Consider the following 18278-nt stretch of genomic DNA (forward strand, 5'->3'; position numbering starts at 1 on the left):
CATCTACTTCCTCTGCTTGGTTGGGTGGCCTGTTGTATAGACCTATGGCAATGTCATTTCCCCCCCAACCTTTAATATTGACCCAAATGCATTCAAGATAGTTCTCATCATTGTTATGCTCTATTTCTGTAGAGAGGTAATTATTTCTTATATATAGTGCAACTCCATCTCCTCTTTTATTTGGGCTATTTCTTTTAAATAATTTAAATCCTTCTAGCTGTATGTTCCATTTGTTGGTTTCATCCCACCAAGTTTCTGTAATGGCAACAATATCGTTTCTTCCCTCTTTTACTTGAATTTCTAATTCGCCCTGTTTATTCCTCATACTCTGTGCATTGGTGTATAGACATTTGAGTCCATTTTGATTGACCCTGTGTTTACTGTCTACATAACCTGTGTTATGCCTGACTGCCCCTATTTTCTTGCCACTTGTATGATTCATGCACATGGTATAGCACTCACTATTAAATGCTTGGTTTTGCTTGACAGCGGGAGTGATAATCTTACCCGCACAAACATCTGTGTTACATGCACTGATAACCCTATGAATTTTAGATTGCTGGGGACAGAAATGTTCAGTATCAATTAATTCTCCGTCCCCGCTGTTCAGTTTAAATGTTTATCCAGAAAATCTGTGAATTTAATGTCAAGTAACTCAGTCCCTTTCTTGGATGGGTGCAAACCATCTCTTTTGTACAGTTTTTCATTGGACCAGCTGCAGACATCATGACTAATAAAACCAAAGGCTTCCCTTTTACACTACTCCTTTAGCCACACATTAAACTCTGCTACACACTGGCCCTTTCCTTTTTGTTCCTTATATACTGGTAAAACCTCTGAAACGATAAGCCTACAGCCAATACTACCAAGTTCATACCCCAAGCTCTGGAAATCATTCTTCACAGAAAATACATCTTTTTGGGACAGATCATTTGTGCCAAGATGTATAATAGCATCAACATCACAGTCTTTACTTGCATTCTTGACTATCTTAAGAATACGCCTCTTGTCTCTGCTGGCAGTAGCACCTGGTAGACACCTGACCTCTTTTAAAACCTCCATATCCTTTCCTAAATTTACATCCCTTATGAATGAATCATCAACCAGAAGATGACTTATCTTTTTGCATCCCTTGCTCTTCTTGTGCGACTGATGTGTGATTCTTGGTTCCCCATTTCGCCTTTCCAAAGTAAGTTCTTCATTTTGGACCATGATCCCCTGCTTATTTAAGTCATCATTTTCACAACTATCTTGACCTGTTTCATTATTGTCCCCATTAGGGTCAGCAAGGGTGCTATATCTGTTATGCTGGGTCACAGCAAAAGCTTTGTGTTTATGGTTCACAGCTCTCACCCTGCCAGATCCCACGGTTGTCCAGACTGCTCTTTTCCTGCGGGATCTTTGTGTTAGGGGGGGGGGGGGGGCTGATAGCATAGCATCTCCATAGAGTGGAATGGCCGAATTGGATACCTAATTTCTGCTTGGAGAGCACAGATTAGAGACTCTAGATAGGTAATCTGTCTATGTAGACTTGTAACTTGTTTACAAAGGGGACAGTATCCAAATTTGAAAAGAGTACTGTGAAAGACAGGTGCAAGACAGCTATTACATTGAACTAAACTGGTCATTTTGAAATAAATAAAATCACAATTTCAAGTGCACTAATCCAGAATGTATTATTACTATTTTGGTTTATGGACATACGATTCGCGCGCCACTAGGCACGCAGGCCACTACTTACTCGTCTTTTTCTCTCTGCTTCCCCCTTCCAGCCAGCAGCTCCAATCACCAGCCACAGGAAAGTTCAAAATCAATATAATATAAAATTATATAATAGATAATTACTATGACATTGTTTAATGTGATTTCCATCATCAAAACTAAAGCTGATATAATAGTTCCTTCCCTCCCTTCCTTTATTCTGTATCTGATATTCCAATTTCTCACTATGGAATTCTCCTTGTTAGTAAGTTTGTTTGCAGATTTACATAGCTGCCCATCCTAATCAAATAACTGTGCAGCTAATGAGGTATAAAAACAAACAAACAAACAAACAAACAAACATACATACATACATACATACATACATACATACATACATACCAATATTTTTTAAAAATGCCAGGTAAAAATAATTAACCAAAACAAGGCAAACAAACTGCGCTCCCATTAACATCCAGACCTTGAAGCCTGAGGGAAGAACCAGGTTTTTAAGACTTTCTGAAAATCCCATTCTTAGAATCTGAATCTCAAGGGTTTGCAGAAATTATTGTTATGATAACAGGATTCCTCTTAACCAGAAAAATAGAACTCTCAAATCAAAGCCGGATGTGGGTTGATAGTACATTTGGGTTCTTTGTTAGCTGGGTACCTCCAAATCGGGCCTGAACTATGGTAACTAAATAGACAAATATTCAGCCTGTTCCTGGTAAATCAGATAAACAGTTCTAAAAACATCTCCTTGATCCTATTCATCTACTTTATTTTTGCCTTCCTTTTCATCTTTCTTCAACTGTTTTAAGTAGCTGGATTATTTTAATAGCTGGATTATATACTCACTTCTCATACTGAAAAAATGTGGGTTTCTGTTTGTTTCTAATTGTTCAAGGGAGCAGTCAATCTTTTACTTCATGGTTCTTATTGAAGTTCAGGATATTCTCGGCAATCATCTCCAGATCCACAGTTCAAAGACCCCCTCTCCCCCTCTCATTCTTGGTGCCCAACTTTCATAGTTATACATTACCACTGGAAAAATAATGCTTTAACTATTCCAATCTTTATGGTCATCAGATATCCTTATCTCCTCTGGTCTTATCTAAATATCAGTGTAGTCATCTTTAGGATTAATCTGTTCACTAATGCAGTATCTTCCACTTCTGGCATGATGTGGGTTTCTTTCTCTACCAAGCATACTACTTGGTATTAGCATTGTCTTAATATGCAATAAATCAGATTTCCATGTTCTACTTTTATTTTCCCAGTGAACTTTTGTAAATGTTCTTTTTACCTATATATCATAATTAGTAATGTTTTGGCCTCTTAGTTTGAGTCCGGTTATCATCTTTTCTAGTCCTGCCATTTTTATTATATATTTCTCTATATGAAATCTTTGTATTATTCGATTGCTTATTTTGAATCACTCTTTTTCCAATCTTATCAATCTTGCCTCTTCTGAAGAATAATCAGAATTGCTGGCACATTCATTAGTCTGAATATATTCCATATTACGGCATTATCTGCAGATCAGGCCCTTCAGCATTAAGTAAAGTAAAGCTAAATCTCTTTTTAACACATGTGTACTCTCCGTTGTTCATTTTACAGTTGCTATCTGATCAAACCTTCTGCTGCTTTGGAGGAGTCTTCCTGTTTTAAGGCATTTTTATCTCCATCTATTTCTCTATTGTTCCTTGTAAGGTTTTAGCAAAAACTTTTCATGAAGAATTGATGCAATGGTTTGGTAATTCTTTTGCATTTTCTTTTTTTTAAAAAACTATATAGATCTAGTAGGCTAGTCAATCGGTGTCCCTGCCCTGAACTATTAGTACTTTAACTGCCTCTTCTGCTGTACTGTTAACCAGCTCAGGGATTATATTAGCTGCATCTGGTGCTTTCTTATTTGAAAGTCGATCTATTGTCCCTCATACCTCACTTTAGATTCAGTTTCTGACTATATTCTCCCTCCACATATATTTCTGTACAATATTCCTGTTTGATTTCAATTGTCTTTAAACCAGTTTCCATTTCTGTTCCTTATATATATGTCTTATGTTATGGCTTTATATTCTCTAGCTTGTATCTTATTAGTGCCCATATTCTTTTTAATTTTGTACTCCTAACCTATATATTTGACAACAGTAATTCATGTTCCACAGTCTGTAACTTGGAAACATTTCACTGATTGGATTGTACTTCTCTATCGTCTGCATGCTATTATGCAGCTGATTTCATTTTAATGTCCTTCTAGTGATGTCCACAGGGCTTTGTTTAAAAAAGGTATTGGCAATGTATAAAGAATTATTTTTGCGAAGTTCTCTTAATCTGTCTCCTGCAGCATTGCATTTACCCAATCCATTTTTTAAAAATAATTCCAGATCCTCTAATTTTTCAATCTTAGCTTTCCATTTGTAACATTGCTTTCTTTTTAGTTTTTGTACACTGCATCTCTTACAATTTGTCATAGAATTCTTTGTTCTTTTTCCATTGCCTCTGTATTACAGACATACATTTGTAAAACTTTGATATTCGCTGGATGCCTACATGATGTGCTTTACTGGGTTGTAACTGAACTGAACACATACTTAGAATGTCCTTTTTAAATATAATTACCTTTCCATTGTTTTGTAGGATCTCCTGTCCTAAATAATATTATCAGGTAATAAACTGATTTCACATGTCCATCTACATTTTTTTGGTTCAAAAATATCAAGTTTTTATTCCTAAAACACCCTACTTTGTTTCCATTCTGTAAGTTTCAAACTTTTCTTGGTAAAGGATTCTAATATTCCATAGTCAGATTACATACTGTATGTATCTTTTGATATTGGCACCATTGAAGTGGCCAGATATTAATGGTGCCAGTTTGATTTCTTCATCTGGTACCAAGATTTTTCTAAGTGTTTCAGCCATAATGATACCATTTTCTTGACAGTAATAAAGAAGAGGATTGCTTCTTCTGGATTTGATTTTGGAGTTCTGGGTCGACCGTGGGTTGGCTTCATTTTAATCCCTAATCCACCTACTCTCATCTTTCAGTCTTATTGAAAAAAACAATCCTTCTAGAACCCTTTTCGGGCACAGTGAAGCTACCGAGTCCTCCATCACATCAAGTGATAATCCTGGTGGGGAATTTTAAAAAGCTAATGTTTATAGTAAGACAGTATTGTAAAATTTACAGACAATGTAAGTTTGAATCCAGTGGAGGCTGAGGAGCATACAGAGATAGTCCTCAAGCCATGGTCATAATGAAGCCTGCCCATTACAGTCACATGACCTAACAGGGCACAGATTAATTAGTTGCCTATAAAATGTTGCAGCAAGGAGAATATATAAAACACAAAGCTTTAATATAAGATCAAGAAACATAACTGACCCTGGAATCATTCAGCAAGGAATCACACAAAAGTCTGGGAGAGATGGTGACTCATTCATAACAATAGGCTAAGAAAAGTATACATACATATGTAATAAAATAAAATGGAGGTGAAAGAAGGGCTCAGTACAAATAGATTAGGATAGGGCAAAGACCATTCTAAATAGTGATGGGATTGAAAATTATTTTTCATTGAACTAGGAATGCAATTGCTGTACCTATCTACCTAGCTATAAAAGTGATTGTGTTTATTTTAATTTTTGCTCACTGTATTTGAGAGAGTCTATGTAATAATACACTGCTTGACAAAGACTGCAATATTTGGAGCTTTTTGACTAGATGTATGATCCTAAATGGATGAAAATGCAATAGGAATATATTAAGAGTTTTTAAAAATGATATTACTAGCAGCAACAACAGTAATCAATGGCTTTTAAAAATGAATTCTTCTTCTAAAATGATTAAAGTCTTGAACTTAATTATTTCAAAAATAACTAATATATAATCTACTAAGCCATTTCAATGCTTTTAAAAACCATTCCTGTACAATCTGTACTTGGCATAAAGTATCTTTGAATTTTCTGCTTGTAAGGGAGCATTAATCTCATTGTACACATATAACATTTTTTTTCCTTTCATTGATCTTTGAAACAAGCTGTTTATTATTGCTTCAATATGCTAATGAAACATTATCTAATGCTGTTTTGAGAAATTTCTTATTTGTCAATAGGAAATGTTTTGTTGTGCCATGGATTTGTTGTTATGCTTGGTGTGGTATCTTGGTAATATTCAATAATAATAGTAATAGTGTTTTTAAATGAAGTATTATCTACTTTTGTATTTCTGAATACTAGATATATAAAAACTGCATAGATAATTTGAAACAAATTGTTTATTTTCTGAGTTCGGTCATTTGAAACCCAATTCTTGATAATTATCATTTCCCATGGTGGCTATATTCGGAAACTCAGTTTGACCTTAGTTTGCAGAGGCAATATAAGTAGTGCTTAAAAAGAATTTTCTGACTCAAATGTATGAAACTATAATTTAAAATTCCATGAAGTCTTCTATTAAGCCAGATATTAAAGAAAAAGTGAATGGAAAAAAAATTGGATACTGAGAATGTTTAGAATATGAAGGAAATAAGCTTGTAAATATTTGAGTAAAAGTATTTCATGCATTGAACTGAACTGATTTTTTTTATTTATGTGAATGAAAGAAATTGTTTTTTAAAAAAGCATGTAACTCTAATCTGATATGGAAAATTTATCTGATATTGCTAACCAAATCTTGCGTGCTTATAGTCTTTATTTTTATTTTTTTCCCATTTTATGTATTCTTACAGTAGGTTTTATAATTTTCAAGGGGAAAAGACAGCATAATACTAAGATTAGTACAGATTTAAAACTATAGAAGAATAGATAGCATACAGGTAGTACACATTCTTGTTTAACTATGGTAATTGGGACTAGAATTTCTGTCACTTAGAGATGTGGTTGTAAAGCATGAGAATTAAAGATTGCAATCCCAGCAGTTCCCAGTTGCTGTCATTAAGCAAGGATCTCCTTGCAAATTCCTGCCAGCTTCCAACAACTAAAGTCAGTGGGGAAGCTAGCATGAAGTTGCAAGACACAGGCTGGGACTTAGGCTGGCTAGCAGGAAGGTAAGTGGTGGGTGCAAAGGAGGGTGCAATGCAAGTGCAATGAATCTTGGAATAGCTACTGCCAGGCGCGGGCGGTGAGGTGAGGGAATGGCATGGTCCAAGAGCAATGAGTTTGGTGTAACTACTGCCAATGGTGCAAGAGTGTGAGGGCCTAATGCGGCAAGACAAGAGCATTGTGAGGCTTTGGGTAGGTGCTGCGAGGTGCGGGAGACTTAGCAAAGCAATTGAGATTGCTTTGTAAAAGAGCAGACAAAGCAGAACTTTGTTTTATTTCTAGGTTTAGTTCCCAACTGATAATATTATTTTAAACAGGATAGTGGGAGTAATAGTGGGAGACCACTGTTACTCAGAGGCATTTTAGGATAGATACTTTATTTCAGATACATTTCAGTGAGCTGATAATATTATAAATAATACAAATATGTGTCATTTGCAAATCATAACTACTTTGTTTTTACACTTATTTATATACTGCTTTAAAAATACATGAAATTAATATGCTAAATTTGATGAACATTAAAAGCAAATACTAAAATGAACAGTGATGACACCATTAAACTAATGCAGAAAACAAATCTGATTGAAGTATTGAAAAATGTCTTCCAAAATATAAAGGTTTCCAATGCTCATCTAAAGATGAGATTAAGGAAAGCTGGCCAGATAATTCCAGAGCTATATTATTATTAGAAAGAAATACTTCAACATCATTTAAATTTTTATATCTATATAAAAATCTCCCATCTTTATTATTTTTACAAATAATTCAAGGTGGCAAACATATCCAACACACCTTCTTACTTCTATTTCCATTCCCCCAACAACAATCCGAGGTGGGTTGGGATGAGAGAGTAACTAGCCCAAGGTCACCGAACTGGCTTTCATGGTTAAGACAGGCCTTGAACTCACAGTCTCTTTCTTTCTAGCCTGGTGTCATAACCACCAGACTAAACAACTAATCTGTATGTATGTATGTATGTATGTATGTATGTATGTATGTATGTATATGTATGAATGGATGTGGGTGAGTGTGTATGTGTGAGTGGGTGTATGTTCCAGCATAACTCTGGAACCAAACTTGGTACACAGATGACTTCGTCTCTGGAGACAAATACTGTGGAGGTAAGACACCCCTAAAACGATGAGTGTTCTGTTAAGATACAGCCTGTTGTGTCTTAAAATGGCTTCTACTATTTTGCCATAAAATGACTTCTACTGTACAGCACAGTGGAGTTGCCATGGTAACGGTTTTACAGTACTCCACAAGGGGACTCCCTCTAGTAAATCCAATTGGGGAAAATCCAACATTAGAAATTACTTTTGGTCGGGACATTTTCTCTCTATAAATAAATACCTGGGCCACGCCAGGTTATTGGCTATATTTTCTAAAGATGAACAGAGCTATGGACATGGATGTTAACATTCAGATAAACTCAACACCATTACCTCTGTTCCCCAGAAAAGTATTTTCTATTGCAGGAAATCTAAATACAACCATTATTTAGCATGCTTCCTCATTACTGTAAAGAAACCTCCAAGCATGAGATATGAACATTATTTTGTCAGTTTTCCTTCTCCTTTTGCTACAATAAATTTGAGAAAGAAAGGTATTGCAATGTGATGTTGATAAAAAATTGGAGACAAGGAGCAATGTCAATGTCACCTCATTTGCATTCAGAAGCAGAATCCAAATGAATTAATTTGGGCTCATTCAGTCAGTGTTCTAACCTTTTTAATATGACCTGATCACATGGAGCTTGCCATTTTGTGCTGTTCTTTCAGTGATTCTGTTACATTCTTTATTTTTTATTTTTATTCTCTGTTCCTCAGTTTCAGAAACTTCTGCACTTAGTGGCTTCTTTCACATTTTATACCAAATTGTTGAATAGATGTGTCCTTGATACTCATTTTCAAGATTGTGTGTAGTTGAATATTCTTCCTGCTTGGCAGTTGTTTTTGAATGGAAAGTGGACGATGCAAATTGGATGATGAGGAATAAATGACATAGGGTCAATTTATCACTGAAATTAGCAGCAAATAAACTGACTACTGCATCAGGAACTAAATAGTAGGAAAGTCAGATTGCTGGCATTTATGACTAGGGACTTATAAGTAGAATATGCATAGGAATACACTGAATATTAGAGATCATCAGCTGTATCATTTCAAGTTTCCAGGAATATATCATTTAAACATTTCCCAGTAAGAGGGGAAGCAATATTTAATGGCTATCCAGGGTACTTTTTTAACTGCCTTAGAACTAAAGATAAAGGTTCCCCTCACACATATGTGTTAGTCGTTCCTGACTCTAGGGAGTGGTGCTCATCTCCATTTCAAAGCCAAAGAGTCAGCGCTGTCCGAAGACATCTTTGTGGTCATATGGCTGCCATGACTAAATGCCGAAGGTGCATGGAATGCTGTTACCTTCCCACCAAAGTGGTCCCTATTTTTTCTACTTGCATTTTTACATGCTTTTGAACTGCTAGGTTGGCAGAAGCTGGGAGAAGTAACAGGAGCTCACTCTGTTACATGGCGCTAGGGGTTCAAACTGCCGACCTTCCTGATCAACAAGTTCAGCGTCTTAGCCACTGAGCCACTGCATCCTTGCCTTAGAGCTTAATGGCTTTATATGTTGTACAAATTAAAGCATGATAGAATGCCAAGCATATGCCAGTGTAATACCATGATAATATATGTCATAATTTACAAATAATAGAAAAGCATGCAAGAAAGGAATTTGAAACCAAACAATGCAGACTAACCTGTGAATTCTAAAATATTGGGGAGAATGGAAAATTCTTGCACCAAAAAGTTAATGGTGTAGACACCAGATGGGTTTCCTGTTCCAAATCCGCAATTCTAGGCTAAGTCCTTCTCTATGGATTTGCTAATTGCATCTGATAAGGGGCCGGGGGGGGGGGGCAGTATGACTTTATTTGACTGTCATGTAAAAATGAACAGCCTCTCTGTCATTTTGTTTCAGAAAAAATGGGGGGGGGGGAAATCTAATCCATTTTCTTTTTTAAAAGGTAGCTCGAATGAACTCTGACAGCTCTTTATAGCTTCTCCAATTCAACTGAAAATATTTTAATGGGGAAAGCATGCCCTAAGTAGTTTTTTATGGGGCCAATACATGGAAAAGAACATGAAAAGAAATTGGGGAAAAGTCCAAAATTGTTCATACTATACTGCTTAACACTGTGAATGAAATTGCCTTTGTAAATACCCTCAATGTGTCGAGAAACAGGTTTCTAAGGACACTGGAAAAACTAGATAGTTTTTAGTAAGATAAGTAGCCTATTATTATTTTTAAGTAGCTAGTTTTTACAAGTAAAAAATGTGTAGTAGACTTCCTATTAGTTTTTAGACAACCACGTTTCTCAGAGACCGTGGACCTGCACCAAAACTCATAAAATTGCTGGAAAGAGGAGGGCAATGTTTACTGCTGCTAATGGATGGCATTGCAATTATCCACTGGTAACGTACTAAGGAGTGGGAAAATATTTTGTGACCCATTAGGGAAGGCAAGTCTATTTTCCTGCCTTCTTAGCAATACATCATGATCATCAACTCTTCTTCTGTCTGAAAACCAATTATTTCCTTGCTGAATTAAGTGCACCCTTCATGTAAGGCATGTAATATATTTATAAAAGGAAGCACAAGATGATTCATTCATTGTGCAAAGAATTTTCAAGTCACTGCCAAACATAGCACTGCTGTTGGCATGGGAACTTTCCATTTGTCAGAAGCAATTTAGCCATAGTAGTCCATTAACATGTATCACTTGAAGTAGCCACCTGTTATTTATTAATTTACTTACTTACTAAGTCGTCTATGCCACTAATTATCAGGGGCTTTAAGTGGCTTACAGAATGGTGCAACAAAGGTTAAAAATAAAAATAAAAAATCCAGCAGATAATCGCTGGATTTAGAAACCCCAAAACTATGATAGTGCCATTCCACCAAACCTTCTACATTCCCAATGCCTTTTGTTGTTGGCTGTGGCTGCCAATCACTGGATTTCAAAGATGAAATGGACAGCAGACATCAGCTGAATTATAGTTGGCAAAACTTTATTATTTCTGTTTACTTACATCAGAGACTCTTTCCTGATCAGCCATGACAAATGTGAGAAGCAAATCATGGCAAAAGTCCATGTTGCACCACTTTTAGTAGGCAGATTTTTAGCAGTCTTTCCCCTTTCCCTTCTATGATTTAATATGAAAGGACTTTTGAAGATGGGCACTGCTAAGGAATGCATCCAGATATATCCTAAGGCGGGAATCCCAACCTCTGGGCCACGGCCTAGTACAAGGCCGTAGCCTATTTGCAACCGGGCCACATGAGCGGTGGGCCAGCGCACACTCGCAGCTTGACTTGCACAAGCAGCAAGCCTGCGCACACACACTCACAACTCAACTTGTGCAAGTTGAGATGCACACATGCATGCCGACCCACCTTTCTTGTGAGTCGAGCTGCATGCATATGCACAGCGGCCCATCACTCCTGGGAGAGTTCCCCTCTCCCCCTTCGTTATGAATGGAAAGGTGTTGACCTACAAATCCAGCAGATATATTTTTAGTCTTAATCTGCTACCTGTTAATTAGAACAAGTGGCAGGAAAATAGCCAGGATAAATTACTAAATGCAGTCATGGTAGTTTTGTTAGATAGTTCATCCTGATGTTAGAACTCAATGAACTCTCATATTTGTCAGCCTTACCAGGTAGACCTGACAGGAAACACAATCAGATAAGCTAATTCTGCTTTAGTGTAAAGCTAAAGCGAATCTTGCAAGTCTGAAAGTACAATTCTCTCACTGATCCCTTCATTCTGAGTCCCTTGCCCCACCTGCTATATAGCTGTGGGCTGTACTCCTTTATCTTATCTTATCCCTAGGCCACATCTCTTCACTCCATCTCCCAAGGTACTTCCCATCTATTATTATAATATATCAGAATGGCAGAGCATAATACAGCTAATGTAAAGTACTTATATCATTTCTTGTACCACTATGAAGGCCTATCACATGAAAATACAGCAATTAGCTTTAGTTATAGAAAATTCCCAATACAACAAAACATATCACGTTTACTAACCAGTAAGACTCAATACAACTAAATATTCTGGTATGTCCAAACATTTTCTATCACTGTTCCATTGTCTCCAAGAATCAATTGTGTAATTCTCTCTGCCTTTAAATGTAGCTCTGGATTTCCCAGATCTAAATAAAAGGGCAATTTTACTTCCCGATAGTAGTCAAGATCTATTACTCTCGCCATAAGGCCATGGTTTGCAGTCCCAAACCAAATTCAAGATATATATTCCCATAGGTTTGGGAACTAAAATGTGCTTATATAGTATTTCTTGCCCTATAATGATCCAATAACCAGATTCAATCATCATTTTGTGAATCCAGAAATGAAGATACAATTTGAATGTGCTTTTATTAACTTTTCCGTGAGTCTTATGTCTAAAACTAATGCTGTTGATTTCCCATTGTTAAATTATGTTATATTCCATTGCCTTTGCCTTTGTGATGTATCTCTTAGATTTCAAATGATATTTCAGACATGTTAAATAACCCATTGTTTTTTAATGGTTAGTGCTCTCTATGGCTATATAAATAATTGTAACACAGCATTCTTTTCACTGCTTGCTAAGACAGCAGCCCTCAACCTTTTGTGCTCCAGGAACCGGTTCTGTGGAGAGAGGTTTTCCCATGGACCAGAGGGGGTGTGGTTTTGTGTGCTGCCTGCATCCCGCAGATGAAGCTTCGCTTGTTTGTGCAGCCTGGTTTCTGACATGCTGAGGCCTGGTGCCAGTCCACAGACTGGGGGTTGGGGACCCCTGTGCAAAGAATTTCTAGCAGATGGGTTAGGGGGATTGTTTTGTGAATGCAATGATTGATAGATTTGGCTTTTAACATTACTGCAATCCTTTAAATGAACATGAAAATATTTTTGGAGACTGTTGATACTGATATCTCATGAAAATATTACTCTACTGTTCATGGCAACTGGATTATAAAATTTGATGCATTTTCATTTAATGAATTATAAACATATTGCTGTAGACATTTTGTTGTATTCTAAATTATAAAAAAATATTTCAGTGTTTTATACTGCTTGGAAAAGCATGGTTTGATAAACAACTTGAAAACCTTTTAAAGAAATAATGCAAATATAATGCACATCAGTAGATAAATAAAAACAAAGCTGCCATTCAGTTTTATTTCCATCCATTGATAGGCTGCAGGAAGCACTATATGTGTCTAATGGTTCCCAAGAAAGAACTTCGGGTTTCCTTAGGATCACATAATTTTAGGAAAGCACATTACACAGGTTATTGTAAACCAATGGCACATATTTCTATATATTAAAGGGCGAGCAAATCAGATTAGGAAAAATGTGGAAGCTTCTCATTAGTAAGAAAATAATCAAAAACGTCCTTATCTTTTGGGAGATATAATTTATGTCTCACTATAATTAAAAATGGCTTTAAAAACCAAACCAGGAAGGCGTACATTTTGCCGATGAATGCATGCCCATGCTCAAATCAGGCATCCAAAACTGGATGGTTTCATTATTGCTGAATCAGTTTTACTTTCAACAAAAAGTATTCCATGCATGAAAAATGCGCTTAAAACAGAAATAAATTTGTATCTGTGCAAATTTAACTGCTTGTCTTAGCATAGATTTTGCTTCGATTAACCAGTGTTTTCCAATTGTATCTACTTTCCTTCCTAGTTAAATCATTTTAAGTAATTTGTTCCAGCAATTCTTAAAAAAATTTACATTGAACAAATTTTGGGTGATGCTATATCAAGGTAACTTTTAAAGATATTATTTTTAAATGTCTTATATTTAGTAAATAAACAAAATGTAGATTTTAGAATGCAGGTAGCCCTGATGTAACTTTGAAGGGTCACTAAATGAACTGTTGTAAGTCGAGGACTACCTTTTTATTTGTTGGCAAGCAGTTTAACTTGATTCCTGTCCATTGTTTTCTCTACAGCACAGCCCATTCTTTGCTGAACAGCTTACAGCCTTTCAAGTCTGGCTAACAATGGGAGTGGAAAACCGCAATCCTCCTGAACAGCTCCCTATCGTATTGCAGGTGAGTTGTCTTGACAGCCAGCTGGACTACTGGCTTAAGTGAGGCTGCTGGAATGTGGGCAACCAGCCAGCTGCAAATTTCTCTGTGTGTTTATGGACATGCCTTTCTAAGACTTCTTTGCTCTTTGCCAGATGGTGTTTGGATAAATAAATTATGTGGATGGCACTGGAGACTAATTGAAGCTCGTTGTTTGCTGGGCTTTTGCTGATACAGACACATTACACACAAGCAAAATCCTATCCTCCCACCTAGCCACATGCTCTCAGTTAAGCATAAATTGACATTGTAGAACTATTAGCCTTTTTGCCAGAGAATTTCACTCAGCTGTAAAGCTACAAAGCTCTTGTTCCAAGCAGCCAGGTTTGATCCATACCTGGCCTCTTACCATCCATAATGCAGTGGCTACTGGTGACAAGAGGGCCTGGTAAGAATAAATATCCCCTTGTTAGTATTAGGTGAATTTCTCTCTCTCGCTCTCTCTCTCTCTCTCTTTTTTTTTTTTTTGCTCTACACAAAGAGAAAGAAAGAAAATGTTCCAAATGACACGTTCACCCTCCAAGTCAGAATCTGAGGAGAAATGTTTTTGACAAGAATATAAAATACTATCAGTTTTGTCTTCAACTCTGCCTAATTCCTGTATGCTTCATCATTGTTTCTGAAGTTGAGAAACAAAGTTATACACATTTAATAAAAATATTAAAATAGACAATTTACATGTAAATAAATGATTTCATAACCAAAATGTTCATTTACTACATGTGTTATCCAGTACATTTAGCATCTAGTATATGACTGTAGTATATTTTGAAACATTCATCTTTGTTCTTTTCCATATGCTTGAAAAGCACCTTCATCATTGTAGAAATTTACGAAGGTTTACTAAAATGTCACAATTTAGTATCCAACTTTTCACTGTTTCATCAGGCAGATGAAAGTGGGAGGAGAAGCAAAAATCTGGGTACAGTCTAGGTATACTAGGTCAATAATTTTCAGGATGTGTGTCATTACATGATACATTCAGGATTACTGAGGTGCAAAGTCTGTTTCCTAATTATTTAAGGGTATTTGGTTTATCAAATATTCCTCTAAGAATAAACAACTATTGTATTATTCAGTTGTTTTTTTAGACTTATACATCTATGCTGGAAATCTTATCTGGTTATAATACAAAGCAGTTCTAATTCTGACAGGAACTAGATTAATAGCCATTGCCAACATTCTTTGGGGGATATTTGCTTTTTCTCTCCTTTCCTCCTCCCCTTCCCTTTCCCCTCCCCTCCCCTCCCCTTCCCTCTCCTCCCCTCCTTCCCCTTCCCTTCCCTTCCCTTTCCTTCTGCCAAGAGGAATTGGGTTACATTATTCTACCTATTCAAGGGCACCCATTTTCATCTTATATAATGGGAAAATACTTTCAGTCCCACTTAGCAGCGCTGTCTTGTAATATGGGTGACAGTGTCATCAATCATTGTGAGTTCCGACTCTTCATTTTCTACAGTTTCTGCAGCCTGGGAGTTTGTTGTGGTGATAGATGGACAGTTTATCTCTGACAAAGCAGTGAGACAGACAGATTTCTTGTCCAGCAACAGATATGCTGAATGACTTGACAGCAGACAGCTATACAGATAATTAATTTTGCAGCAATACTAAAATGCCCACCTGCTTCTTCATGAACAAGGGTGGTCACACCACTGCAAAAGCCAGCAGAAAGGTAGAGATTCATTAAAGCAAGTACAATCACATTGTTTCATCAAATTTGAATTACTATGCAATTAATTTACTGAAAAAGGCCCCCAAAAGGGCATTTTTATGCTTTGGGCATAATGCCAGGTAAGGTTTTTCCAGCTACAGAAAACAGCTTTTATAAATAGCTTTCTGTGATTTTTTAAAAACAAATCCCTTTAGAATCTCTATTCTCTTGGGAGAAGCATGACACAAACAGATTGCTAAAACAGAGAGGGGGATGAAGGGGCACATGGGTGGTGGGGAAAAGCTTGGAGCACCTTAATCCTCAGGGAGGGATTTGTGTTCCAGACTGTATCTCACACAGCCCCATAGGATTAGTAGTTGTCCTGTGGAGACAAAGCCTAATTATAGATGCAAAGGGTGGTTTTGTTTTAGTCACTGGTACTGGCTCTTTGACCTCTGCTAGCTTGTAATTTTAATAGAAAACTTCCATGTATGTATCCAATGCTTTGAGTTGATAGTTTGATATTTGCAAATCTACTGAATGTGAGTTTGTTTTTGTGTATGGATAAAAATCTCCCCTGCCTGTTCTGTGTATTTCCTTCTCTTGTCCCCAAAACAATTGTTCTTATTATTGCCGGGACTCAGAGATTGATATGTAAGAACTAAAACCAAACTAAAATGCTCATTCTGATTGTGCATTAAATAAAAAAATAAGGAGATTTTACTACATCCTATTTCACAAACAAAATACTAACCCTGAAAATAGTTCTATATCCATTTCTATAAATGAACATAACTTTTCTTATGCAGCTTGTGAAAATATTGTATCTGAAAGATTGAAGTGTTCCCTTAAATTTTCCCTTACATTTATTGAATGTCTAGACTAGAGCATGGGCTTTTGGCGAGCCTGGGTTGCATTAAATAAAAGGAATAAAAGTTTATAATCTTGTAGGATTGCATTACTAGCTGTCCAGGGCCACATGTGGTCCATGAGCCACAGGTTGGACACACCTGGCCTAGAAGTATACGTGCTTTTTAAATTGTTTGCAAGTGCTGTATGATAGCCCAGCCATAAGAAGCTCTGAACTGAAATCTATTCTGTTTTGGTGTGGGTGTATATACTTGGAAAAATATATCTTCCACAAAATAGAATCTCCCACTTCAGCTGCTGAATAGAGAGCCCTGTGAAAGGATAGGATAGAAAACATTGGCGCTTATTAAAAGCCCTGACATTAAAATTTACAAGACCTGCATCACGGTGTTATCATGTCAGTGATTCATTACACAGTTTTTACCAGTCATATCACTATGCAAGTATACATAATACATAACAATATGCAATAATATCAATAAATGATGAATCAAATACAATAGATAATACTACACCTCACTTAGACAATACTGATATTCTCTTCCCTTAAGGCCTTTGGCGTAACTAGGTTTTTTAAAGTTTCCAGAAGTTTATGAGGAACAATTTCTTTTATCAGTCCATTCTCCTTTGACCTTTTTCTTCCCAGCTGTTGAAAAAAAATCAGCTTGCTCTTTAATAGTACATTAATTTTATATGTGTTAGAGTGCAGTCTTTAATATAATATGAGATAGACATCAGAATTCAGGAGACAAGAATGAAAGTGTGAAAACGTGCCACTATTAAATAAGAAGAAGAATATTATATAATGCATAAAAGTGTTAAGACAACCTAAAATTTATGATCCTGATCAAGAATCTTACTAAATTAAAATAGAGGTGCACAGTGCACATGTGAATCCCAAAGCTATAAATTCAGCTGATTTTTCCAAAAGTGGCTTCTGAATTATAATTTTCTTTTGACAGAAAGGGAAAATTATGACATATGTGGGGAATAATCTTATTAACTGTGTTTAATTTAATTTAAATTTAATCAAACATAACCCTTGCACTGGAGTGCAATCCACCGCTCACCACTCAAAGTTAAGTGTGGAACTTAGATCAGGAAAGGTTGTATATCCCTGACTTCAAGCAGAGTTAGGTTTTAGCCTCCTAATTTGAAAGGTACAATGTCATTCTCCCACATTAGTGAGACCGCTTTCTCCCAGAAGCAAGGTTAATTGGTTGTGGGACTAAAGAGAGAACGGCCTAGCTGCCTGTTTTTGACATTAACAGATTGCTAGCTTTTTCTGTGACAGCAAATTGAAAGCTAAAGAATCATCTTATTATTTGGAAACTAAGAAATTCACCCTCTGGCTTGTGTGCAGTTTCTGACTTTGAATAGAACATTTCTGATCTTTTTTTTGGGGGGGGGGGAGTGGAGAGGAATGGAGTTCATCATGTATTTAAAACTGTAAAGATAGGAGCGATTATGTGTCTCATATTTGACAGTGGATAAATGCCTTATGCAAATATATATATGGTTAGTGGCTCCATTTCTTGAAGTGTATTCATTGTGTACAGTCTATTTCTGGTATTTTGGGAAAAACTGATTTGGGCAGCATGGATGGGCAGACTCTTACTTGCTGATTGCATGTTGCCTCCTCCAACACAATTGCAATATCTTGATGCCATTGTGCCATATGAGACATTGTGCCATATGAGATGGCCATAAAGGGAGCTTTAAGCCTTGTAAAGCCACTTATTTCACACATTAAAGTGTCCCAAACTCCCCACCCACACATTTGAGCCACATTTGCTGATTTTGGGAGTTCAGGGGCAACATGGTATTGTTTTTAACTCCTCCAAAAAAAAAAAAG

The 18278-nt window shown here is 36.4% G+C and overlaps 1 protein-coding gene across 2 annotated transcripts in view; it reads left to right on the forward strand.

Annotated features, from left to right (window-relative positions):
* The window catches only part of RPTOR (regulatory associated protein of MTOR complex 1), a 427126-nt gene that overhangs the window by 281606 nt on the left and 127242 nt on the right, over positions 1 to 18278 (forward strand). For both annotated transcript variants that reach the window (XM_087710142.1, XM_087710143.1), the window contains exon 11: positions 13765 to 13866. In XM_087710142.1, the coding sequence (XP_087566268.1) occupies positions 13765 to 13866 (102 nt within the window). The remainder of the gene's footprint in view (positions 1 to 13764; positions 13867 to 18278) is intronic.

Source organism: Thamnophis sirtalis, unplaced genomic scaffold, assembly GCF_051295495.1.
Source record: "Thamnophis sirtalis isolate CommonGarterSnake01/CBP01778 unplaced genomic scaffold, rThaSir2_p1.2 scaffold_3, whole genome shotgun sequence".
NCBI lineage: Eukaryota > Metazoa > Chordata > Lepidosauria > Squamata > Natricidae > Thamnophis > Thamnophis sirtalis.